Genomic DNA, 27,424 nt, shown 5'->3' on the forward strand with positions numbered 1-27,424 from the left:
ACAATGAAATACTGATAGTGTATGTTGATATAACATCAATGTTCGAATTACACTTGAAATCTTTCAGTTTAACTGCCAACAGTTGTACCCTTTAGGCTAAGGGACACGGATGATTAAGGCTATTGAATGATGACGCAAAAATCGGTGGAATGAGAATGTGGGAGGAAACGAGAATACATCAAGAAAATCCACAGACCGGTTGTTCACCACAAACTACCTTGGCCGGGGGTCGAACCAGGCACCCCACACATAAGAGGTAAGCAGTGTACCACTGAGCCACCGTGCCCCGCTGCAACTATAATTCAACAGAAACAGTAGGAGTATTGTTTTGTTATAGTAATAAGTAATTGCCATTAAAATATCAATCAGCAACCATTAATAAGAAGTAATCAGTGCAAACCAAAGGCGCATGCGCTAACCACTTCGAGTATCAAACGAAAAAAAAAATGTATGTTATAGTATCTCGTAAACAGGAAGAACATGCGAAACATGTAGCTGTCTATATCTCATAAGATATTATTTTATTTATTTATTTATTTATTTATTTTTATTTTATTTATTTATTATTTTTTTGCAAAAATTCGAAGCTGCCATTTAATACAAATTGTTATCACATTCATACCATCGCAAAAAGAAAAAAAGTGCATAAGATCGGTATGCCTATAAAAACAGCAGATTTCTGAAACAAGTTTTTTTTTTTTTTTTGTTGTTGTTGAAAGTCTGTATGAGACTGGACCTACCGTTAAAGATGAAACCTGAATGTTACGTTCAACATTCTCCCAGCAAGAATCGAACACACGACCACCTGCATCAAAGGAACGCGCGCAATACTTACTAGACTAGTGAAGTGGGCCCACTCAACTGGGCGATATATAATAAGTCCATTGACTCCCTGTAATAATCATTTTTGTCATTCTCGATTGAAGTCCGTTAGCATGCAATTGACATGGCCCATTAATTGTATCACGATGCTGGATTGACGTTATGTTCCGCTGTGCTTTCACCGGAAATACAATCTGGGACACTTGCAACCAAAGTCCCGTAAGTTAAATTTTCGAATAGACATGAGGTCGTAGTTCAATTTAGTAACAAACTAAATCTCTCTGCAGATAGTAAACTTTACAACATTACCGAAGACACTTATTGCTTCATCATATCTGCCGAAATAATTAACAACTTGTAATAGAAATAGTACCACAATACTTGGAGAGCTTTAAACGTAATGAAGAAAAGGTATATAATATTCATTACACTCAATATTCTGTTACAGATTAAAACGTAATATCTAAATGTGCATCCTAACACTTGTGATTCGAGTGACACATCGGCCTTGCTTATGCATTGGTATATATATAGTAAAAACCAAGTTATGTGTAATAAATTTTGTTTGATCAATCGATCAAGAAGCATATTTAGTTTACGAAAAATGTTTGCTCAACCTTCTTTTGCTGATTCGTGTACGTATTTGTCGAAGTTAAAACAATCAAGAGAATCTGTTGTGACACTGGCACACGTGTAATTGACAGTAAAATTCTGGTTGATATCTCTAGGTAATATATCCAATTTTCACTGTGAAGATTTTACTATTCGGACCTCAATTAAACTAAACTATCGGTTCTAACTTAGCATCCGCATTGAAAATGAAACAATATATTGAGAATTGAACGTACTAAGAATTGAAAGATTGAGATCTTTAGCTTTTACGTTCTACGTTTAGGCCGGTTAGGCTAAAGGAGGCGGTGATGATGAGAAATGAATGAAATGGTGGAATGAAGAAAGTCGGAGGAAACGGGAGAGCCCCGAGAAAACCCACGAGCACGGTGTTTATCCACCATAAAGTCCACACGGCGGTACTAAGAATTGAGCTAAGAAACATATATATATATATATATATATATATATATATATATATATATATATATATATATATATATATATATATATATGAAATAATGGAGTGAAATTTGTAGTTTAACGTCTCACGTTTAGTATTCTTTAGGCTAAAGGAGGAGATGAATGAATATTGAAAGTGAATTATTTTGAAATTAAATATTTTGTGATCTTCCACCGAGAATCGAACTCGGGTCCACGTGCACCAAAGACATTTGTTTAATAATATTAAAAACTATAACATCTTTAATGGCTGCAAAATAATCGGATGGAGGCTATCTAATTTTTATTTCAGTGTAAAAGAAAAAGCTATTATGTGTCAATTACTATATTTTAATTTTATTATTCGTAAATTCAGGAATATATCATCAGTATATATTTTCTCTTTAATTCTGGATGTGTAATTTGTATGCATGTAACCAACAAAATATGGCAAATGAAATGAAATGGATTTAATATGAGAATTGAAGACGCAAGAATATGTTGAGAATTCATTTTATATATCAATTGATCATAGAATTGACTTGAATAATAAATTTTCCCCATTCTTGCACAAAAATAAAAGTTATATGGCGCCAATGTTGGAGCATTTACAGCCAACTAAACTATTATCCAGTGACACCATTAATGGAGTCACTACTGGATGAAATTCTGTGCCCACCAGGTAAAGAACAGAGGACCATGTGAGCCAAAACCAGTGTTTCTATTAAGGGTCTTCAGTACAGTGAAATTAAACTATCGCTAATTTTAGAGTTTTTCTGTAATATCTTCAAAACAAATAAAAAATACTCGAAAAGCAGAAACGTAGTGAACTAGATAATACGATTTTGCATGTAATACCGTCTGCTTTCGACTCACAACTCATCTATCTGCTTTCGGTTTGTAACTGTAGAAGGATTTAGCATTTTTTGCGGGTTTTGTAAATAGCGGGATACTAAAAGCGGATAGGTGAATTGTGGTAAAGGTATCACATGCAAAATCGTATTGTCTAGTTCACTACGTTTCTACTTTTCGAATATTTTTTATTTGTTTTGAAGATATTACAGAAAAACTCTAAACTTAGCGGTAGTTTAATTTCGCTGTAGTGAAGACCCTTAATCATAGTTTCGGGATGACTTCTCTCCCACCCCTCACCCGAAGTTCACTAACAGCCCCACCATAACCTAAAATGCTATGACTTTGTCACTCTTGTGCATAGCACATGTTCTTTAGCACGTAATATGAGTGTGGATGTCTTTCCTTCGGGCAACCGTGTTAAAGTCCCCATTTGCGAATTTTCAATATTTTTAAATATATATAGTGTTCCATTGCAGCCTCTTCATATTTTGGTTTGGTCATTTGACCAACTTTCCTTTTTTTTTTAAAAAAAAAAAAGCCTGCTCTAAATTTCTCATAGTGCAAGGAAGCTAGAACTAGTATTTTACAATATTTTATAAAACTAGTAGGCTACACGGACTAAGTCATAGAACTGCACGAAGTAGTTCATAGAAGTAGTAGGCTATACAAGGTAGTTCATAGAACTAGTAGGCTACATGGACTAGTTCATAGAGCTAGTAGGTTACAGTTGATAGTTTATAGAACTAGTAGGGTATATGGACTAGTTCATAGAACCAGTAGGCTTCACGGACAATTGAAAGGTTTGTTGTTTTATAATAAATGATGAGTTGAATTGTTAATAGGCACCTTGATTATAGTTATCCATAAGAAAATAGCTACCGACCATTAAAAAGGAATAATACACGTGCTACTTTTGGTAAAATATCATTACGAAGTTGTTTGTCCTTTGAGGTGCAGATTATTCTAAGTTAATCATCTTTAAATCAATATGGCATTACTACTATAGTCAATTAAAAATCGAATGAAGATTGAAAAGACACTAACCTGTCGGTAGTTTCTCGGATAAGCATCACTAGATCGCTTGCGTGCTGAGTATGACGGTAACTGATGATCAACTGACCGTACACTTCAATGACAGTCTTCACGGCTTCCTAGATAGACGCACCTGATTACGTCACGCGACAACTAACAACAACTACGTAAATAGCACCTTGATATCTATCTCAAAAGGTAGTTATGGTTGTTAGGAAAACAACAGTATTTATAAAAGATGAGAAGAAGGTGTAACAGCTTGCTACGAGCGGATTGGTTGTGTTATAATTAAGTAACTGTTGACTTTGGTACTTCCAACTGGTATATCCCGAAATAGATCCACATGTAAGTCAAATAACCTATATCTTGCTATCTATCGCAGAAACTCGTACAAATTGATGTTTGTAAAAAGTAATTAGCTTTACCACTGGTTAGCTGACCGGTGTTGGCTAGAAGAGTTTCTCAATCCTCATATTGCGGTGGGGTACCAAATCACTGTTCAATCTTTTATCTTTCTTAATTTGATCCAATCTTGATCAAACTTGATGGTCGGTTGAAGTTGAAGTCAAATTTTCGAGGGAAAAAAACCCTCAATTGCGATTTTCAACAAAAGTATATACATGGAACAAACCTGCTATTGAAAGTTAAATCGAGACATACGAAAGTAACCAATAAGATGGTTGATTAGCTGTTGTTACCTTCTTACAATAAAGATATGATTTTTTTACAACAAAAAATCAAGAGCTATTTTTTCCGTAGAGGTCCCTCGTGGCTAAGCGGTTAGCATACGCGCCTTTGGCGTGGGAGACCCGGCTTCGATTCCCGGCGGGAGCTCATGTGGTTCGGATTCCACGTTAATCAGCAGGTCCACGGCTCATATAGCCTCGCTGCTGAAAGGGACGATAAACTAAAATCAACTCAACTCAACTCAACGATTTTTTCCGCAGTAGGGAAAGTTATTGCGTAGTTTCGATCAAATTATTAACATTTTCCTTTACAATGTGAAATGTTTCGACAAAAAGGGGAAAAAAAGACAAACAGTGAGATTCGAACACGAAACTTCCTACTCTTCAATGTAATAGCAATTACAATATCATCGTAAGGGAATAAAGAATTCATAAAAAAACAACGGATCATTGTCAAAAGTGTCCAAGCTTGCACACACTTTTAACCTTACTTTTTAAATACTAATTTGAGGATATTGAATCTAAAGGAACTATTTTAAAACATGTCCGTCCATCGAGTCACGACAAAAATTATCCCAAAGTTAGGATCTTTGAGGTATTGTTTATGCCAATATTAAAAATGCCCATTCTTCGATATACTTCTATTTTTTAATACTGATTTGATGACGTCGTTTCAGTATAAGATAGAATGATAAGGTGTATACGGTTTACAGATGCTATGGCCCTTGTTACAGAATCTGAAAAGAAAATCAATAAAATGTTAGAAAAATGAGAAAGGGCTTTGAAGAATATGGGATGAAAATAAATAGAAGAGCTATCGTGATTGGAGTGAAGGGGTTGGTGTCATATATAGAAATAGGAGGAGAGAAAATAGAACAGGTGACTATATAGTTTTCGATACCTGAGTAGTATTGTTAGTAATGATATGATGTGCAAATGTGAAATAAAAGCAAAGATAGAAATGGCGAAAGAAGCCTTTAGGAGGAAGAAAATGTTGTTTTGTGGAACTTCTAATAAAGATCTGAGGGGAAAAAACCTTCATAAAACGCTGAATGTAGAGTATTGTGTTGTATGGGTCAGAAACTTGGACAGTATGCAAAAGTGATGAAAATTGACCGGAAGTTTTCAAAATGTGGGTATGGAGAAAAATGAAGAGAATTAGTTGGGTCCAGGGAAAAGCGAATGAAAGGGTGTTAGAAATGATGTGGGAGAAAAGAACAATTTTAAATATTATTAAGAAGAGAAAGAGAAACTGATTAGGACATTGGCTAAGAAAGAACTGTATCATGAGGAACGTGATAGAGAGTAGAAATAAAAGAGGGAGAGGGCGAAGGAGACTACAATTAATGCATGATATCAAAACAGAAAAACCGTACGTAAAGACGAAGAGGTTAGCGGAAGACGGAGCATGAAGCTTTCTCAGTTGTGGCAATATTGGCAGAATACCTATAATGATAATGAGGAAGACGCTGAATCAAATGAAATTATTTTTATTCAGACGAATCCATGGGATTTCTAGAAAAAATTATCTCAAATTTGGGATATACATATAAGTATAAAAGTCAAGTTTGAGATAAGTTTTCTCGTGCCTCTATGAACAGATGGGTTTAAAAACAATTTTACTGGATTTCGGATTCTCTAATTAATATAAAAAGAACAGTTACAAATGTATCGTTCATAGACACTTTTTGTATTAGTACAAGCGCTATACTTCAAGATCCTAAATTTATGGTCATTTTCCTCGCGACTTAATGCGAGGATAAGTTTAAAAATAGTTTCATTGGTTTCAGCATTCTCGAATTAGTGAAAAGCGCAACTAAAAATTTATCCAAGCGAGGGTACTTTTTATCTGTGGCATGATCGTTACTTTTTTAAATTTTTACTGGTGTGACTTCCTTCAAGAGATCCCACTGAAACTGAAACAGGACATAGCAATTTGCAGAAAAAGTGAAATAAAGAAAGAAAAGAAAAGAAAAGAAAGAAAAGAAAAGAAAAGAAAGAAAGAAATTATTGTACTTCTTAGATTTTTTTTTTCAAATCACGTACCAGTGTAACGCCTTCAAAAAGCTTGTAAACTTATACGAGGGGCACACCCAAAAATTAATTTCAATCGGTTCTGTCGTTTCCTAGTGATACAATCACACACAAGATCAATTCCATTTTTAATATATTAGATTATGACACGCAGTATTTGATACGTGGATTTAGGATATACACAGTATATTGTTTTGCAACACGAGTAAGTGAAGGATATGTTATCTCTATCTAGAAAGTAAAGGAAAAGTTACACAAATGATAACATTTTTTTCCTTAAGAAAAAAATAATAAACGCCAGGGAAGATCCCGTAAGAATAGAACGAAAATCTACGATAAAATAGTTTTATCCTAGAGACAAACACTTGAAATCAAAGGATCTTTATAGAAAATATGACGAAATTTAGAAAATATGCATGCGTCAGAAGATAGCGTTCAAGATAGTTTTAGAACAATTATAAACTGAAGACGTGGATAGTGAAATTAATCCGTCCTTCATGATGTTCAAAGAGGAAGTCAGAGCCTTATTAACAAATAAAAATAAAGAAACCTGCTAATTTGTTGTTTTGTTAGTATTTTAATTACGGCTACATCGTAAACTGGCTATGATAACCCTGTAGTCTGAAACATTTGATTGACCCCATACGACAGGTTAGTCATGAGTTTGAAACCTACATAGAACATGCGTATATTTAACTGTTGTTCAATAGTGAATCAGGAAAGAAACAAGGGCGCATCTACCAGGTCCGAACACTCTCCAAAACTTCGTCACTCAACATTAGGGTGCATCGAATTTCCACTTTTTTTGAAATCAGCTTACCCTTAGTGATATTTTTTTGCGAAATGGCCTATATATAACGTGTAAAAAATTGCAAGTCGATTGGTCAATATCTTTAGGTGCCACCAACGGCCAAAAGTTTTAAAATTTTGTTAAAAATTAAATGTTATTTTAAAAAATGTAAAATATCTAGTTTTATGAAATATGGTTATCCTATGTGGTTTTGTTTCTGTAAAAGGTCAATATTTTACGTGAAAAAAAAATCAGCTTGATGAGTCAAGTCATTCAGGTGCCACCTGTGGCTTAAAATATGGACGAATGTGTCCCTACTTTTTCATTTTTTAAATTAAGTTGCATTGTTTGTGATTCATTTGGATCGTTAATTAGATAAGAAAGATTTTGTTTTACATCTGCAGCTATTTGTTTATTTCCAAACGTTAATGATGGAAATAACCCAGAACTCACCATGAGGAGGTGGCTGTAGTTCGAGTTCTGCCCACCCGTATATACTAATGTTGCATATGGTAGTGCAAGTCATATTGTTACTCTTTTACCTCAAACTGTTTTTCTTTTCTTTTTTGTATTACATTCTGGTATGTTTTTTCTTGATTGTAGTGTTGATAGGACAAATCTATGTCGTGCTTCTTGCCCACATACCGTTGATGCCGCTTCTGTCCCCAACTTCACCATTCTTTCTACCGCGCGAGTGTGAAAGGGTAAGGATGTAATATATTCATTAGCCATTGGAGCCGTCTTTACATTTTCTCATAGCTTCTGCACACTCAAGTGTTTTGTCAGTGGTGGCTCCGTCAGCGTCATGTTGACCAATTAATCATATCAACATAGTTTGTCGCTTCTAAGTTGATTTCAGGGATGACGAATTCTAGTACCGGTACGCGATCACCAGATTGAGTCGTTTGTCTTGCTTTTAGGACTCGCCCCCAGCCGAGCTCTCGACGTTAGCATCTTGGTCAGTCAACACTGATAGAAGTAGGTTCTCAGGATGACCGTACCACGCATTTCTACGGACACTGGATCAATTATTTTCCTGTATTTCGCTTCCATGTGGTGAGAAGTCGTGATGAGTTGCCACAAATGACGAGCTTCTTCTGCACACGATTTTTTACGGATCACAGCAAACCAGAGTGGCGTGTAGACCATCATGATGTACTGGACGATGGTTTTAAGTTCATTCGTGGGTTCTTTTGTTCCTACGCACAAACGTAAGACTCTATTTGCTGTAATTACCCATCTGACTTGATGAATTTTACCAGGCTTCATGTGAGCTAACTCAATGGGCCATTCTCCTGAAGAAACCGCTTGGCAGATATTCAGCATATATTTTTGATCCGTGTTTAATGAATCCTCAGTGAAGCTTAGATCCCAGTTGAGGAACGGGCTGAAAAATTTGGAGTGACAACTCTTCGCAGATTGGAAGTGCTGATCCTATCGGTCCTTTAAATGTATTTGGTCCAGTAGATTTGCCGTCTATAAATTCAATCAAATGTCGAAATGGGAGCTCATTCGTGTGTATGATGATTAATTGGTAATATGATTAATTGGTCAACATGACGCTGACGGAGCCACCACTGACAAAACACTTGAGTGTGCAGAAGCTATGAGAAAATGTAAAGACGGCTCCAATGGCTAATGAATATATTACATCCTTACCCTTTCACACTCGCGCGGTAGAAAGAATGGTGAAGTTGGGGACAGAAGCGGCATCAACGGTATGTGGGCAAGAAGCACGACATAGATTTGTCCTATCAACACTACAATCAAGAAAAAACATACCAGAATGTAATACAAAAAAGAAAAGAAAAACAGTTTGAGGTAAAAGAGTAACAATATGACTTGCACTACCATATGCAACATTAGTATATACGGGTGGGCGGAACTCGAACTACAGCCACCTCCTCATGGTGAGTTCTGGGTTATTTCCATCATTAACGTTTGGAAATAAGCAAATAGCTGCAGATGTAAAACAAAACCTTTCTTATCTAATTAACGATCCAGATGAATCACAAACAATGCAACTTAATTTAAAAAATGAAAAAGTAGGGACACATTCGTCCATATTTTAAGCCACAGGTGGCACCTGAATGACTTGACTCATCAAGCTGAATTTTTTTTTTCACGTAAAATATTGACCTTTTACAGAAACAAAACCACATAGGATAACCATATTTCATAAAACTAGATATTTTACATTTTTTAAAATAACATTTAATTTTTAACAAAATTTTAAAACTTTTGGTCGTTGGTGGCACCTAAAGATATTGACCAATCGACTTGCAATTTTTTACACGTTATATGGAGGCCATTTCGCAAAAAAAAATATCACTAAGGGTAAGCTGATTTCAAAAAAAGTGGAAATTCGATGCACCCTACTCAACATACACTTGTACAGTCACGAACATCAATAAATGGAGACTGAAGCCATTATTTCTTATGGCTCCAACCTCCATTTATTAATGTTTGTGACTGTACACTTTCTTAATGAAACTGTATTTGTTTAGCAGAGAAATACTAGATATGGACTAAAGATTTGAGCTTATTCATCAGCCGTACTGTTTCTTTTCTGCTAAAAACAATCTAATTTTTGTCATTTTTCATGCAAATATAGATTTCAGTATATATTTTTTTTTCGGCTGTAGAATAACACCCGTTCAATATTACATAAATATATTGTCTAGTATTATTGGACTTCCCCAAATTTTGGAGCCCCCAAACCTTGAACCATTCCCAACAAATATTTCTGGGTACGCGCCTGAAAAGATTATGCAGTTTCAGTAAGAAAGATAAAAGAAGTAGTGAAAATAATTAAATGTGGTAACTGAAGATCTATAAATTCTGGGTTGCAATAAAGAAATGAGATCAAAAATAGAGCCTATTCCTCGAACGTTGAATCCATATCAGAAAGCCATTACGCGCTATCCCTTAATATTTTCGCTCTATCGAAATCACTATTGAAACCGGAAGTAGTAGTAAATTTCTAGCACTTCCGGTTTTAGCAAAAAGATGCGGGTGAAGGTGTTATCTCTTCTTTAAACAATGAATCGATTCCAGAAAACTACTTGTCTCTATCTCTTTCTGTCTTTGTTCTATGGCATGGACGACATGCAGCAAAGTTGCTAGCTACTAGTCCAGCAGGGAGGGTTGTATTACAATTATGTTCTTTAGGCTAAAGGAAACGTATGGTTAATGAAAGTGAATGATTACACTGAGAAAATAAATTGTAGGTGGCGTACTTAAAAAGATGCGTAACATGCGTAAATCCTGTAGTTTTTGGACTTAACGTACAGCAGAAATATTACTGAAAACGAAGTTTTATAATACTTTCTGTATAAGTATTCCATCTATACATACTTTCCGTATGAAACAATATAGGCGTTCAGGATCTCACATACAAATGGACGTATATAACATATAGCTGACGAAGGTAACATAAGTGTATGCATGTGATATACGGAGAAGTGTTAGATGTCAGACATCCTGCAACGGCATGATGTAACATTTAAGGGCAGTGCCTTCGTAGCATACAAATAACGTATACTCCGTACTGATTTCTATAGCAAGCAAGAAGATACCGTATATTTGTACAATATACCGCTGTCCGGAGAACGGATTTTTCTTTGTGTATGAAAGGGATTCATGGAGTGGGAAGAGTGTGGGAGAAAAGGAAAATCCCGGAGAAAATCTACAAACACGGTGTTGTCCACCGCACACTCAACGGCATGGGATCAAACCGAGGACCCTTCGCATCAAAGGTGAGCACTCTATTACTTTTTTTTTATCGCTCTAACTGGGACATTTATCCGCATGGTCTTCCAAATACTCTTATTGATTTTTTTGCTTAAAAGAGACACGAACACAGAAGTTTCGAGATAGTTAGAAACGCACTTACGCTACTACAGAAAGACTCGAACCCCACGATCGTGAGACAAACACCAAACCACCAACCATCGAGCCACTATTCTTCATATGATTAATATTGTCATATCACAACCTAATGTGCACAAGACTCCACTTACATCGTATTTTCATCTGTATGAGTACGTAATATTTACTGCTTTTGTTTGCTTATTCTAAATAAATAAATAAATCGTACACTATTATTATTTACAACTTTAAAACAGAAAATTTATTATCAGGAAACAGACAATCTGTCCACTTATAATTTCCAGTACACAAAGTTGCATTAAGTTATAAACGGACATACATAATATAAAAATGTAAATTAAATGACAAACCAAAGAACATAAAATAAATTAGACATGCAAAACATTAAAAGAAATATCCTCAACCTGCCATAGATAAAAAGTTAACCGACATATACAAAATGATGTACAAAGAGTCAATGCATTACATAATATACGAAATTCCAGGCAACACTGTGCTGTGCAAAGTGATATAATTGAACCTTCATATAAGAGTACTTGATGGTTCATATTTCGTACATATTTCTAATGAGAAAAAAAATGCTTAGAGCAAAATCTGGGAGATACACGCAGAAATCGGCGCAACGGCGGCAGGCTCAGGAATTAGATTTCTGAGCTTTCGGTATCTATGGCCATCGAACTGCCCAGGGAATTGGAGAGGAAGCAAGGGGCTTGGGATCATTATGATAGGTACCACCCCGGAATTGGCCTCGTGTGAATGAAGGAAACCTCACTCAAGATGGCTGACCTGAAAAAGCTGTTACACTTGTTCAACGGAATATCCCAAATCGGGAACCGAACCCAGGACTACTTGCACCAAAGGCAAGAGCGAGCCACTTCCACTTCTTTGATTTGCTATAAACTACATATCAGTAGCGGATCCTGTTCGGTCGTAAAATGAAATGAAACGAGATATTTCAGTTTAACGTCGAACGATTACGCCCTTTAGGTTAAGAGAGACGGATGATTAAAGGAAGTTAATGATTATGGAAGAATTGGTGGAATGAGAATGTGGGGGGAAAGGAAGTACTCCGTGAAAACCCACGGATACGGTGTTGTCTACAACGAATTTTGTTTAGCCGGAGATCGAACCAAGGACACCACCAGAGGTAAGTGCTCTACCTCTGAACCACCGTGCCCCCTCTCCAGTAGGGTCATTTAAGGGAAAGATTGCTTCTAGACTATTAATATAGGCTTGAAACAAGGGCGCCCATCAGGACGGCAAGGTGGGGCGCTCGCCCCCCCTCCCCCTAGAAAAAATTGTACTTCAGAATATCGAAAATCCAATAGAATTTTTACATTAGTTACAGCAAGATTTGAAAGTATTTTTGAAACGTCATTTATACTTGCCCCCCTTGGAAACCACAACATGAGCGCCCTTGGCTTGAAATGAGAAGTTTTAGAGAATCAGAATAACGTAGTGCAATATTGCATACATAGGCCTATAGAAAGTAGGCTTTAAGCGGGAGAGCTGTACTCCCACAGCCCTCCTAGTGAATCCATCAATGCTATGTATATCAGAACTTTCTTCCCTTGAATGAAACAAGTAGCAACGTTTCAGTAAACACCGCGTGAAGGATTTTGTTTAGTCACAGTGTAACACAATGTGAAAATTGAAGTTTGATTTTTTTTTTAACAGCTCAATAGTGTAAGTCTCCTGCTGTCGTCTGGGGAGGAGTCACAGTAGGTGAGTGATAGAGCGCTTGTCTCCAGTGGGAGTCCCTGATTCGATTCCCGGACAAGCAAGTTTCTGGAGGACAACATCGCGAGTCCGTCGGTTTACTCGGAGTACTTTCGTTTCCTCACGCTTTTTCATTCCACCATTATTCCATCATCATTCACTTGCCTTAAATCATTCTTTTCCCTTAGCCTAACACTCATGATCCAGAGACATTAAACTGGAAAAAAAAAAAGATTTTAACAAATCTCCCCATTTCTCCCTGCCCATTCATTCGCAAGATACACACAGAGATGTATTTCTGCATTTGGGTTCTAAAATCTAACGCGTAATGATGATTTTTCACTTTCATTCATCTTCAATAGAGAAAAAAAAAATGTTTTGAACAAACTCAACAAAAAAACACAATCAACAATGGGAGATCGTCGTTACATAAGAACGAAGAAGAGATTATTGAACCCGACATGAGAACAACAGAGAAATATGTATTTTATGAAAATAAATAAAACGTCTGAAGCACTCATCACCGTGGTATTGACAGAGAAGTAATAAACAATAAATCCACGCTTTGTGATCTCAAGCAACAGTGGAGTGGGGAAAAAAAGTTTGTAATCAGGAAGCAACTCTCGAGACCTATATTCCCGACAACATTTGGAAGATTCTTTTCTCTCTCTCTCTCTCTCTCTCTCTTTCTCTCTCTCTCTCTCTCTCTCTCTCTCTCTCTCTCTGTAAGTGTTGAGATTAAAGTACCATATTTCTCAGTCGCAATAAACTACATATCTACAGTATATAAGATATTCCTTCCTTTGATTGAAATAAGTAGGAATGTCGCGGCAAAAACCATGTGAAGGTCTTCCGTTTACCACAGTGCACGTACGCAATGTCAAAATTCAAGTTTATTATTATGATTTAACTGCTCAACAGTGGAATTTTCCAGTTGTCATCTGCTTGTCAACAATGCTCCGTATTTCTTCCTGCCCATCATTCTCCAAGCAAAAGCTACGCTGTGCTTGAAAGGAAACTGGAGGTGGCTGTATAAATTTGTACAAGTTTAAATTGCACATCACCTCCAGTTTCTTCTAAATAATGCATTTGCCCTCATCTTCCATTCCCCACTCAAAAACTTTAGTATACTGCCTCCAGTTTCCTTTCAACAATGCATTCCCCCTCTTGCTCATTCTCCACTCAAAAACTTTAGTATTCCTCCTCCAATTTCTTCTCAGCAATGCATTTGCCCTCATCTTCTATTCCCCACTCAAAAACTTTAGTACACTGCCTCCAGTTTCCTCTCAACAATGCATTCCCCCTCTTGCTCATTCCGCACTCAAAAACTTTAGTATTCCGCCTCCAGTTTCCTCTCAACAATGCATTTGCCCTCGTCTTCCATTTCAAACTCAAAAACTTTAGTATTCCGCCTCCAGTTACCTCTCAATGATGCATTTGCCCTAATCTTCCATTCCCCACTCAAAAACTTTAGTATTCCGCTTCCAATTTGCTCTCAACAACGCATTCCCTCTCTTGCTCCATTCCCCACTCAAGAACTTTAGTATTCCGCCTCCAGTTCCCTCTCAACGATGCATTTGCCCTCATCTTCCATTCCCCACTCAAAAACTTTAGTATTCCGCTTCCAATTTGCTCTCAACAACGCATTCCCTCTCTTGCTCCATTCCCCATACAAGAACTTTAGTATTCCTCTCCAATTTGCTCTCAACAACGCATTTCCCCCTCTCCCTCCATTCCCCACTCAAAGGCTTTAGTGTTACCATGGCAACCTACTTTTGTTATATTTAGTATTTACTAATAGCGTAATATTTTCTCAATTAATATTGAACCGGAAGTGGTAGAATTGTACTACTTCCAGTTTCACTAGAGAAATTAGAGTGGAGACGGTATATATATATTCTTGAGACGCTTAATTAATTACAAAAAAACAAAAAAAACAGCTTCTTGCTGTTTATTTATCGTCTTTACTTTATAGCGATCAACATTAAAACCGGAAGTCGTTGATTTCTGTCTCTTCCGGTTTGAACAGAAAATTAACAGAGAAGATAGCACCTATTCTTAGAACTCTAAATCGAGTGGGTGTGGAGAAGAATGGAGAGAATTAGGTAGGTCGAGTGGAAACGAATGAGAGGGTGTTAGAAATGGTGGGGAGAAAAGAACAATTTTAGATGTCATTGAGAAGAGGAAGAGAAACTGATTGGGACTATAGGTAAGAAAAAGCCGTAATATTAGGGACGTGCTAGAGGGTATGGTGGAAGGAAAGACAGGGAAAGGATGAAGGAGGCTATTACAATTGATGGACGATATCAAAAGAAAAAAGTCGTACGTGAAGAGGAAGAGGTTAGCGAAAGACTGTGGAGCATGGAAGCTTCTCAGTTGCGGAAAGTGACCTGCCAATAATGGCAGAATAATTCTAATGCTGATGCTGATGATGATGATGTATATCAAACCAATGTTGCATTTTTCGCGGCATATTGAGTTGAGTTGAGTTGATTTTGAGTTAACCAGTAGTTAGCATTGCTAAAATTGCCTTAGTTTAAGGGGGAAAATGTGATAACTAGGAATAGAATCGAACGGGCTGAAATTGAGAATAGTTCTAACAGTAAGTAATAAAGAAGTGTATTGGACGATACCTAGAACGTTTCATTCAGTTGTTCTAATTCTTTTTACTCCTTCTGGTAAGACTTAAAAAATACATTTTTGGCTAGTTTGGATAACATCTATAACATTTCATTCTTTTGTCCTAATTCACTCTACAGATTCTGGTAAGACATAAAACTACATTTTAGGCTAGTTTTGGGATTATATTCAAATATTTTTTTCTTCTAAAATTGTAGGAAAAAATTAAAGTTACAGTTTACACACACACGTGCGAGCTATATATCACTATCACAATTTCTGAACTTTTTTCCGGCGTTATTTATGTTAAAAGAAATGCTTTAATTTTGCAATCAATGTAGGAGGTACTTGATTGCTTCATTTAATTGCTATATTTGATTTGATATCTAAAACGATTTATTAATAATGACTTAGATTTAAACAATTATGGTCGTAAAAATTATCTGTACGTTTTTATATCGTTATAATACAGTGATTAATCAATCATGCCGATTCACTATAGAAGTAAGATTCGATGTCAATTTCTACGTGATTGATAATAATGTTCACTCAAACAATGCATTCGGAATACTCTCTTACATTGTTGATAGCAGATAATAATAATCTGGTTTAATCGTTGTAACAGTATTCTCACAGTGCAGGTATAAACTTAGACACGAATAACTGGATTTATTAGCGTATTAGGTTAACCTACTTTAACAGACTTTGGATAAAGTGTCATATTTCTCTTTATGTTGCTGAGTTAAACTTACAACTTCGAAGTTCTGGTATCCCAAAAATCTCAAATTTCTATAGCTACTAATAACTAGATAATAATAAATACATTTATTTTATGATATCGATTTTTAAAAACATATGCCTAGGTGCGTTATACTCTTACAGGAATAATATTTTGAATACACTACGGAATGGTGGATGGTAGCTTCTCAATATTCCAAAAATCGAAGTTAAGGAGTGGAGTAGTACAAAACCAGCGCCCGCGGCGAGGGTATACGACGGCACCCCCGTACATATGAGTGAGTTCGACAGACCAGCCGCTAAGCGCCACAATGAAGATTTTTTTTTTTTAATAAACCCTGCCTTTCCTTGATTTCGAGCACTTTTTTAAAAATTACTTTTCCCCCCATTTTATATATGTGGCAATGCGGCATGGCACTTCAGTGGTGTGAAAATAAATTGTATTTTTCATGAATGTATTTAATATGGATCTCTGCTCTGAAGATTTAACACTTTTTTGCACAACAAAATGCTGTTACTGATAGCAACGAGAAATAAGCTCTAACGTCATTGCAGAATTTTCCAGGAGGGGGGACATTTCAGAATTCTTGAGTACAGCTTTCTTCTTAAGGGAAGCATAAGGGAAGAAAGCTTACCCCATATGTGATTTCTTGAATACATGTTTCTTCTTAAGAAAAGCATAAGGAAAGGAAGTTTACCTAATGTATTAATTCTCGAATACAGATTTCTTTTTAAAGAAGGCTTAAGGGAAAAGAGCTTACCTAATGTATTAATTCTTGAATATAGCTTTCTTTTTAAGGAAACCATAAGGGAAGAAAGCTTACCTTATATATTATTTCTTGAATCAGCTTTCTTCTTAAGGGAAGATAGCTTACCTAATGTACTAGTTCTTGGATATAGCTTTTTTTTTATTAAGGGAAGAAAATTTACCTAATGTATTAATTCTTGAATATAACTTTCTTCTTAAGGAATCCATAAGGGAAGAAAGCTTACCTCATATATTATTTCTTGGATCAACTTTCTTCTTAAGGGAAGATAGCTTACCTAATGTACTAGCTCTTGGATATAGCTTTCTTCTTAAGGGAAGAAAATTTACCTAATGTATTAATTCTTGAATATAACTTTCTTCTTAAGGAATCCATAAGGGAAGAAAGCTTACCTCATATATTATTTCTTGAATCAACTTTCTTCTTAAGGGAAGATAGCTTACCTAATGTACTAGTTCTTGGATATAGCTTTCTTTTTAAGAGAAGAAAATTTACCTAATGTATTAATTCTTGAATATAACTTTCTTCTTAAGGAATCCATAAGGGAAGAAAGCTTACCTCATATATTATTTCTTGGATCAACTTTCTTCTTAAGGGAAGATAGCTTACCTAATGTACTAGTTCTTGGATATAGCTTTCTTCTTAAGGGAAAAAAATTACCTAATGTATTAATTCTTGAATATAACTTTCTTCTTAAGGAACCCATAAGGGAAGAAAGCTTACCTCATATTATTTCTTGAATCAACTTTCTTCTTAAGGGAAGATAGCTTACCTAATGTACTAGTTCTTGGATATAGCTTTCTTCTTAAGGGAAGAAAATTTACCTAATGTATTAATTCTTGAATATAACTTTCTTCTTAAGGAATCCATAAGGGAAGAAAGCTTACCTCATATATTATTTCTTGAATCAACTTTCTTCTTAAGGGAAGATAGCTTACCTAATGTACTAGTTCTTGGATATAGCTTTCTTCTTAAGGGAAGAAAATTTACCTAATGTATTAATTCTTGAATATAACTTTCTTCTTAAGGAATCCATAAGGGAAGAAAGCTTACCTCATATATTATTTCTTGAATCAACTTTCTTCTTAAGAGAAGATAGCTTACCTAATGTACTAGTTCTTGGATATAGCTTTCTTCTTAAGAGAAGAAAATTTACCTAATGTATTAATTCTTGAATATAACTTTCTTCTTCAGGAAACTTTACTAATGAACCAATTCTTGCATACATGTTTTTTTTTTCTTAAGGAGTCGTAAGGAAAAATATCTTACTTAACGTACTAAATTTTGATATAGCTTTCCTTTTAAGGGAAGCATAAAGGAAGAAAGCTTCCCTAATGTATTAATTCTTGAATGAAGCTTTTTTCTTAAGGGAAGCATAAGGGAAGAAATGTTACTTAATGTACTAAATCTTGAATACATTTTTCTGAAGATGTATAAAGGTTTCTTCGTAAAGGAAGCTTAAAGGGTAGAACATTTTATCGCATATACTAATCCTTGAATACAGGTTTGTAAAACTTTATAAAGCTTTCTTTTTAAGGGAAGTAAGCTTATATAATGTACTAATTCTTGAATACACTTTTCTGAAGCTTGAATACAGCGTTCTGAATTTTTATGAAGCTTTCTTGCTTAAGGGTCTTCACTACAGCGAAATTAAACTACCGCTAATTTTAGAGTTTTTCTGTAATATCTTTGAAACAAATAAAAATATTCGAAAAGCAGAAACGTAGTGAACTAGACAATACGATTTTGCATCTGATACAATAATCACAACTCATCTATCTGCTTTCGATTTGCAACTGTAAATAGATTTAGTATTTTTTTGCGGATTCTGTAAACAGTGGCATACCAAGAGCAGATAGGTGAATTGTAGTAAAGGTATCACATGCAAAATCGTATTGTCTAGTTCACTACGTTTCTGCTTTTCGAATATTTTTATTTGTTTTGAAGATATTACAGAAAAACTCTAAAATTAGCGGTAATTTAATTTCGCTGTAGTGAAGACCCTTAACTTAAAAAATTAAAGTTTAAATATATACTACTGTGACCATTCACATGCCGCCACTGAATCACATAGTATTAACACAGTATAGTAAGTATTTATTATGCAGTAAACATTTATAGCATAATTAGACTATGTCTACTAGTTCTTGTTGACCTTCAAACTAAATATTTTGCCGCCATTTTGCAAGGTTACAACAGTCACGAATCACAGTAGACATCTATCTCTGCTAGTTTCACCTTATCACTTTTTTTATCTTCTTTAACCTTATCTGAAGATTATGAACCCTCTTCACTCCTCGTGCTATTGAGACCACCATAGTTTGTAATTGAAGTCAAGGAACTGAAGAGAAACGGAATATCTTTTGCGTCGCATTTCAATTATATTATTTATTGACGATTTTTTTTTCTCTCTCTCTCCCCTCAACATATTGATTACACATGATAAAATGTTTCAGATAAAAGACCATTTAATGATTACAACATGATATAACCAAGTGAAGCACAATTTTTTGTATGCTCCCGAGCTCTCCACTCAAGTGTACAGAATCACAATTGCGAATTTTGAAGTGTGTGTAATAAGGAAACAGTGTTAAATGACATGCGAATAAAAAAAAAAAATAATAATCTTTCAATAGAGCTTTTTCAAAGAAAGTTCAAAGATTAATGGTTTCATTAGTTTTTATCGTAAACTTGTTTAAACCTGTATTAGTTACTGCACAATATTTGCAAATATGTGCAAACACATTTATGGAATAAGGTTGTTATTTTTTCTTTTCAGTTTGAAACAATTGCAAGGTTAATTCTTTGAATGTGCTCTAATGACCCCCAGAAAGTAAATCAGAAAAGTAGAAAAACAAGAAAGAAAACAAGTAGAAGTATCACGTATATACGAGGGCATGATATTTTCTTAATTAATATTGAAACCGGAAGTGGTATTAGATTTCTATTACTTCCGGTTTTCATAGAGAAATTAGAGCGGAAATGGAATATATTCTTGGGCCGCATAATTGATTTCAGAAAACCATTTCTTGCTATTCATGTATTATCTTTACTCTACAGCGATCAACGTTAAAACCGGAAGTGGATAATTTATAATACTTCTGGTTTGAATAGAGGATTAAAAGGGATGATGGTACCTATTTTTAAAACGCTTGCGCTTATTCGCTAGGGGCGTACACCGTTCATATATACTACCCACCTCCCCTCTCGAAGCTCTTCTCTCAAAAATGGACGAGTCAACTGTGTGGGTGGGATCACGGACCACGGGCATATGGCCTTCTTAACCATTGGCAGTGTCGACCATATTATTTGTCTACACCGCTGATTTTTTTTCTTTATCCACATCGAAACCCACCCCTTGCACTGTTCCAAGTTCACGCCACTGTTGCACTCCACTGTCCCAAGTAATAACAATAATAATATTTGGAAGTCATATCTTCCTGTCATAATATTACAATTATAGAGATATGACTTGTTAACCGTCCTACGTGTATCGTTGGAGCTGCTGCCTCTGTAGTTTTAGAGCCTTTGGCAACAGCGACGTCACTACACCCACGTGCTCTCTCTCGAGCTGTCACAAGCCAGCTTTCGTTAACTGCACTGTAATTGTACTAATCATATATTATGACTGTTTGAATATAAAACTAGAACATATGCACTGAATCTGAATTCGTAAACACGATAAACAACTGAATGGTACTATCAACACAATAATATTAAATATGAACTTTGTATCTCAAAATTAAGATAATAGACATAAGCGAAAATTACACATGATTAAGGAGAAACAGAGTATACGAATGGCTATTAAAATAAAATAAATCAGTTTATTTTTAATAAAGAACATCTTTAAATGTCAATTATTGAAATTTATCTGAAAAAAATTATCACCTTTTCGTGATTTTCTTTAATATTATCACTCAGTAAAAGGATTTCAATTGTTTAAAGATAATGCCTATCAAGAAATAAGACACGTAAAACAAGATAACGCTTAAATTTACAATATCTAACCCATTATGGGTATCAAGTGTATGAATATTCAATTATTTTTTCACTTAGTTATTACTTAATTTGCTATAATACTCTTTTGAAACCGGAGCTCGTATATGCAAATAGTACTTAGATACTCTAATCTAAACCAGATAAATCCTGATTTGAAGGTCAAATTGGTCAGCACTTTTTTTTCTGTAAAATATAATACGGTATATATATGTTGATAAAAAGAAAAAGATTTTCCCCAAAAGATATAGACAGAAGTCCTTTGAAACTGATTTTCAAGTTGTAAACCCGTAATTTAGTATGCATTTGTTATCAACCGAAAGTTCAGGGTTTGGTCCCGACCTAAGGTCGGATTTACCATGTTTTAAAAGTAAACTAGGGTTCGTTTATTATAGAGAACAATAGTAAATGTGAGAACTTGTTGCGAATTAGTGCTTTTTCATAGGTATCCAGATATCCATCGAGTTGCAACACTGCTTACGAATCATTGTTTTTAATTGAAGCATTTACACGGAGCCACTGCAGTTGATGCCACTAAAACAGTGAATGCCACTGTTTTCTCTCGCGCATCTCCTATCTGACATTGTCATTCGCGAAGACGCATTGTCTTAAAAGGGAGCTTTCACACTGAGACACTGCAGTATCCGCCACCATTCAGGGTTGCCAATGTAAAAGGGAATAAACTTACTTGAATTACTGATTAAGAACGAAAAATCACAGTTGTTTATGGTTTTACCTTAGTTTACGCCACATACTGAAATTCTCGACTGTACTAAAACAACTGTAGACTATTCCTATATTTTGAGTTACAATGCAGTATCATCTCTCTGATTAACGCGGTTCTATAGGGTGGTAGAAAAATAAAAGAGGAGGTAAGATACCAGGAAAAGATTGTTGCCTGCTTCTATATATTATTTCTAAATTACTTTTATAACACTGGTCTTTCTGTAAAGCGCCCCTAGGAGCTAACCAGTCGTCTATTAGATTCTGTTACTTATATATTAATTATCCCTATTTGCTAAGGGAAACATTTAATGATCTATGTTTGGGGCTTATTATTATTATTATTATTATTATTATTATTATTATTATTATTATTATTATTATTATTATTATTATTATTATTATTATTCAATCACTAAGAAAAGAAAGAAAGAACGGATATATGATATTGTAAAATCAAACACATGTCGATTGGTTTCCTCGTTGGCAAGTGGTTAGCACTTCGTTGCCTGTCAAGGAGGCCGGATTTCTAGATTTCTTCTTTTTGAACAGCAAGAGAAATAGTATTTTCTTACTTTAGCATCCATTTCTGAATAAATTGGAGTGGAGTGACATTAGGTGGTAGAAATTGATTACCAAAATATCAACAAAAGTATACTTGTTTAACAACACCCACTATATATCACGCTTCTCGCTACATATTACCGTTTTTACTGTATAGCAATCAACGTTAAAATCGGATTTGTTTGTTTGTTTGTTTGTTTGTTTTTGACGCTTCCCGCTTAAACATGGGTTAACAGAGAACGTGATATCTGCTATTAGAATGTTAAATTAATTTTATAAAACTCTTTTCGGTATGTCTTATCGTTTATGCTCTATATAGATAAAAACTGAAATTGGAGAAGAAGTGGAATTATATCTCTTCCGCTTTCAGTAGAGAGTGAAGGATGAAAAATGAAATGTATATTAGCGACGCTTAATCGACTGTAGCAAATAGCTTCTCGCTATCTATTACCGTTTTTTAACCTTATAGTGGTCAATGTAGGCGCATACCCAGAATTTTTTGTTGGAAGGGGTCCAATAGTACAAGCGATACATCTATGAAGTATTGAACGGGTATTACTCTGCAGCCGAAAAGACGATAAGTAATTGTAAAATACTTTCACCTATATTTTCAGCAAGTAATAGTAGAACTAAATTGTTTTTATAAGAGAAAGAGTACAGATGAAGTGTAAGATAACATTTTCACGCTGGATCAATCATTTGCCTGTTAAACAAGTATAGTTTAACTAAGAAAGTGTACAAATCAGGCCCGTATCCATGGGGGGTCTACGGGGGCCGCCCCCCTAAATTTTTGTTCGCTCCCCAAAAATTTTCACGATAGGTTTGCAAATGAACTATAATATAGTGATAAACTATAATATGGTTGGATCAGCCCCCGTAACTTCTACTGCCCTCCCCCTACATTTTTGGGCTGGCTACCGGTCTGATACAAATGTATGTTGAATTAGGAAGTTTTGGAAGGGGTCCAGATCCGGTGGGCCCCAAGGACAATGTAGAAACCAGCAATGGTTGATTTCTATCACTTACAGTTTAATATCGTCTTCTTCGATGAAATAGCTTCCTAACCTTTGACCTTGTACATTCTGGCCAAAATTGATGGCGAACCTAGAAATAGTTCTTGAGATATTGCCTCCCGGACAGACGGACACACGGACACCAGGGTAAATATGACACATAAAACCAGGGTAAAGGAGTTTTGGAAAACCAAACCCTTTAAAAATATTCCCAAGCAGTTACAGAAGAATAAGTTAAATCATAATAATTATTGTTTAAAATGATGTTTATAGAGTTGTTTTGAAAATGTTTGAAATTTCATTGTAATCATTAAAAAAAAATCCTAACATTAAGACTAGTGACAAGAGAAGAAACATCGGATTAACTCTGTCCGAAAAGAAATACTAGAAAGAAATACCGGGAAGAAATAATGAGGCTTATTCTTAAGTCTCTCTATTAGAAAGAGAAAGCTTCATTAGCAGAGACTTTCTTTTCAACACAAGCTGTTTTTTTCTACCCGCATCATTAGTTGAATGCTCCTTATTGACTTAGCTTGTAGCATATATATATATTATTCTCTATTTTTATGTTTACCTCGCAACAAGCAAGCTGATTCAACTATAATTACAATAGGCAGACCGCTCCAGAGGCTATTTGCGGACAGCCTTTATTTTTACTAATTATCCGCTTCGCTACGTTAAAATAAGAAAAAGTACTAATATGTTCTATTAGTCAGCCACTTTTTTTTTACTACAGTGAAACCTCTGAATAACGGACACCAATGGGACATGAATTTTTGTCCGTTACTGAGAGGTATCCGTTACAGAGAGGTTCCAGAAATTTAATTTCTCACACGATAATTATATGTAATAATACATAGTAAATATATTATGTATGAGAGTAAATACGTAAAATTCAATATGAAAATACTCTCGTACGTATTTGACTTACTGGGAGGAATGAAGGAGAAATTAATTTATGTTAAATAATATTATTGCTCGGGAATGAGTACAATATTCGTATATTGTAAAAGTTACATGGGAGGCGAAAGCGGAAGGGAAAGCGTTTTTCATTTACTGAAAATATTCAGAACCTTTTCAAAAGATGGAACTAACTAACCGAACAAACTCTTTTGTTTAGCGAAAAAGGCATGCTTTTTTCCTCTACAAGGGTAATAAAACTCATTAGCAAGTGTTCTCTGACAATCTTCAGTACGATTACAAAAGAAACATGTGTAAGGGGAGAGGGTATTTGTGAACTAGCACGATATCTTTATTGGCAGAATGGATGAAAAAGCAAATTATTTGGAGTGCATATGTTTATTGACTGCCATATCACAAAGAATATCCTAGGAAGCCGGGAAAACTCCAACCCAGACTTGCTCCAGTATCATAAAACAAAAATGTGGTTGGAAGAAACGTTGCTCATTACAAACACTGTTTTATTATATATGAAATTGTCTTGAAAAATGCAAGGCCCAGAGGAAAAAGGACTAAATTTGTTAGGGAAGGGAAGATCTTTCGCATAGAATTCTTGGCCATACGACTGACCTTGCATGAGTGTTATTGCTTATTGAAAGTTTTCTAGGATTTCCACCAGAAACCAGGTTTATTGCGGGCAGGAAAAATATTCAAGTTCAGCTTGAAGCTGTTCTGTTTGATGGTTCGCCAGGTCTAGACTCATGATAGATACACTTATGGGGAAAACACTTTTCTGCCTACTGTAATATATCGCAGAAAGAATATAATTCCTGTCCGTTATGAAGAGGTTATTGAAACGTTTGGGGAAAAAGAGAACTGTCCGCGTCCGTATCTGAGAGTGTCCGTAAAAGGGAGAGTTTTGTTCCGTAAGAGAACATATATTTCTGCCGGGACAAAAAAATCTGTCCGTATTATAGAGGTGTCCGTTATTGAGAGGTGTCCGTTAAGGGAGGTTTCACTGTATTACTCAAGTGATCTCTGATATCGGTTATTTTCTATCATTTTTATATCTCTCCTCCCCTCCCCCAGTTGTGGGCTGAATTTGGATTTTAAACGTCATCGGAAGTGTCACTATTCAGCTCAGCGACCCCAAAAACTATGGATTCGACATTAATATCGGTCATTTTAGATACTTTTTATGTCTCACTCTCCACTTTTCCTAAGTAGCACCGTCAAAGTGAAGTAATAAAAACCATCACTAACCTGAACCTCATCTATATTGAAACTTTGATCGAGATCGCTCAGGTGGTTCAAGAGTTACAAAGTCACAAACATAGTCGTTTTCATTTTTATTTATACAAATACTCGTACAATATAATTCCTGTGTACAAAAAGATCAATTATGGATAGTGTATCAGCCTTTGGCGTGGTAAATCCCGGTTTTGATTCCTGGCGTGAGCTCATATGGTTTGGATTCAACGTTACGCTGTAGGACCATGTCTCATATAGCCTCGCTGCTGAACGGGATACTAAGCTCAAATCTAATTAACTAATCCTGTGTACAGAGCTCCTTCGTGGCTAAGAGGTTGGCGTACGTGCCTTTGGCGTGGGAAACCCGGGTTCGTTTCCTGGTGGAGCTCATGTGGTTCGGAGTCCACGTTAATCAGTAGGTCCGCCTCATATAGCCTCGCTGCTGAAAGGGACGTTAAATTCAATTCAATAATCCTGCGTTCAGGACACGAAGTATATGAAAGAGAATTTAACACACAAATGTGCTTCAATTGATTCATTTTGTTGTATAAAACAAATCATTCAGGGGTATAAAAGTAAAACCTGCTAAATTCACTTTCCAATTTTGTCAGGAAACGAAACAAAATTGATTCCCTTATGTTTCAGAATTGTTGAACAATTTTTTTTTTTTTTTTTTTTTTGTGCTCAATTTCACTAATCTTCATTAAGTAGTGACCACTAAACAAGGAAAAAAAACTGTTCAACATTTCTGAAACGTAAGGAAGTCACTTTTGTTTTGTCTCCTGATAAAATTGAAACATGGATTTAGCAGATTTTTCCTTCTATACCCCTGAATTGTGCTGGATATACACTAAGAAATAACTAACTGAAATAAATATGTATTAGCTGGAGCAGTGGCGGAGATAACGCCTTCGGAAAAATGAATGTTTATCAACTGGAGCAGTGGCGGAGATAACACCTTCGGAAAAATTAATCTCTATCAACTGGAACAGTGGCGGAGATAAGGTCTTCGGAAACCCTATAGCGTAATCTAAATAACTGAAATAATACGGTACGAAAATGCTATTGGACCGATTAAGATATGAACTAAATATTGCGTAAGGGAAAGTCTACAGCTTCGTATATGATAATTACTTCTCTCTGCGCATTACAATCTCCTCAAGACTGGAAAAATAAAATTGAATCTTCTCGTTTTGTACGTCCTACAGCTATGCTTTTTTTACGTCAGAAGGTAGATGAGTAATGTAAGAATTATGAAAGAAGTGACGGTTTGAAAGAGTGGGAGGAAAAGGGAGAATCCCGAAAAAACCCACAGACACGATGTTGTCCACCACAAACTGACATGGCCTGAAATCAAACCAAAGGCCTTTTGTATCAATGTCTTTGAAATGCTATTGAAATAAAGCACAGAAGGAACGACAAAGCTTTCGTTTATTTAATTACAGGTAGACTGTTTAAGATAATGATATTATTAATCATTGCGTCACGAGTTACTATTTTAATGCGATATACGGTATCTATATTAAGAAAAGTACTAAATTACTGCAATATTTTGGTACTAAAATATTATCGAAATTCATTCATCAATGCTTTGACATGCTTATCTAAAGAAGTGGTCTGTTGAAAGAGAAAGTACGGAGGAACCTCGTGTATTTTTGTTTTTGATTTCTTCTCTTCTTGAACTTTGCAACAAGGAAACACTTTTACGAGTCGTGTTTAAGTCTCATGTAAAGAACAAAGAAGAATGAGGTGTGATAAGACAAACACCGCGAGAGGCGCCAGATATGAAGTACGTTAGAAAGAAAGGCACATCAGTAGAATTGTTTATTGAACTTCGGATATTTACATGCATAGAATACTGTGTATTATATATATATATATATCTTACAATTCTATTTTCTCTTTGAAGTGAGCATATCAGTAAGTTGACACAATCAACAGACTCTCAATATTTAAGCACAATTTTCATCA

The 27,424-nt window shown here is 35.3% G+C and overlaps 1 protein-coding gene across 4 annotated transcripts in view; it reads right to left on the reverse strand.

The window, feature by feature from the left end:
- Window positions 1-27,424, reverse strand: part of LOC145681119 (proton channel OtopLc-like) — a 342,484-nt gene that overhangs the window by 76,114 nt on the left and 238,946 nt on the right. The window contains exon 1 of one of the 4 annotated variants that reach the window (XM_081752544.1): window positions 3,772-3,921. The exons of 2 other annotated variants lie outside the window; for them this stretch is intronic. In XM_081752544.1, coding sequence (XP_081608670.1) covers window positions 3,772-3,797 — 26 coding nt within the window. In that variant the 5' untranslated portion in view covers window positions 3,798-3,921. Of the gene's footprint in view, window positions 1-3,771; window positions 3,922-27,424 lie in introns of those variants that run through there. One more of the 4 variants, XM_081752543.1, reaches the window with a different exon arrangement.

Source organism: Thermobia domestica, chromosome 3 (genome assembly GCF_964235325.1).
Source record: "Thermobia domestica chromosome 3, izTheDome1.hap1.1, whole genome shotgun sequence".
NCBI lineage: Eukaryota > Metazoa > Arthropoda > Insecta > Zygentoma > Lepismatidae > Thermobia > Thermobia domestica.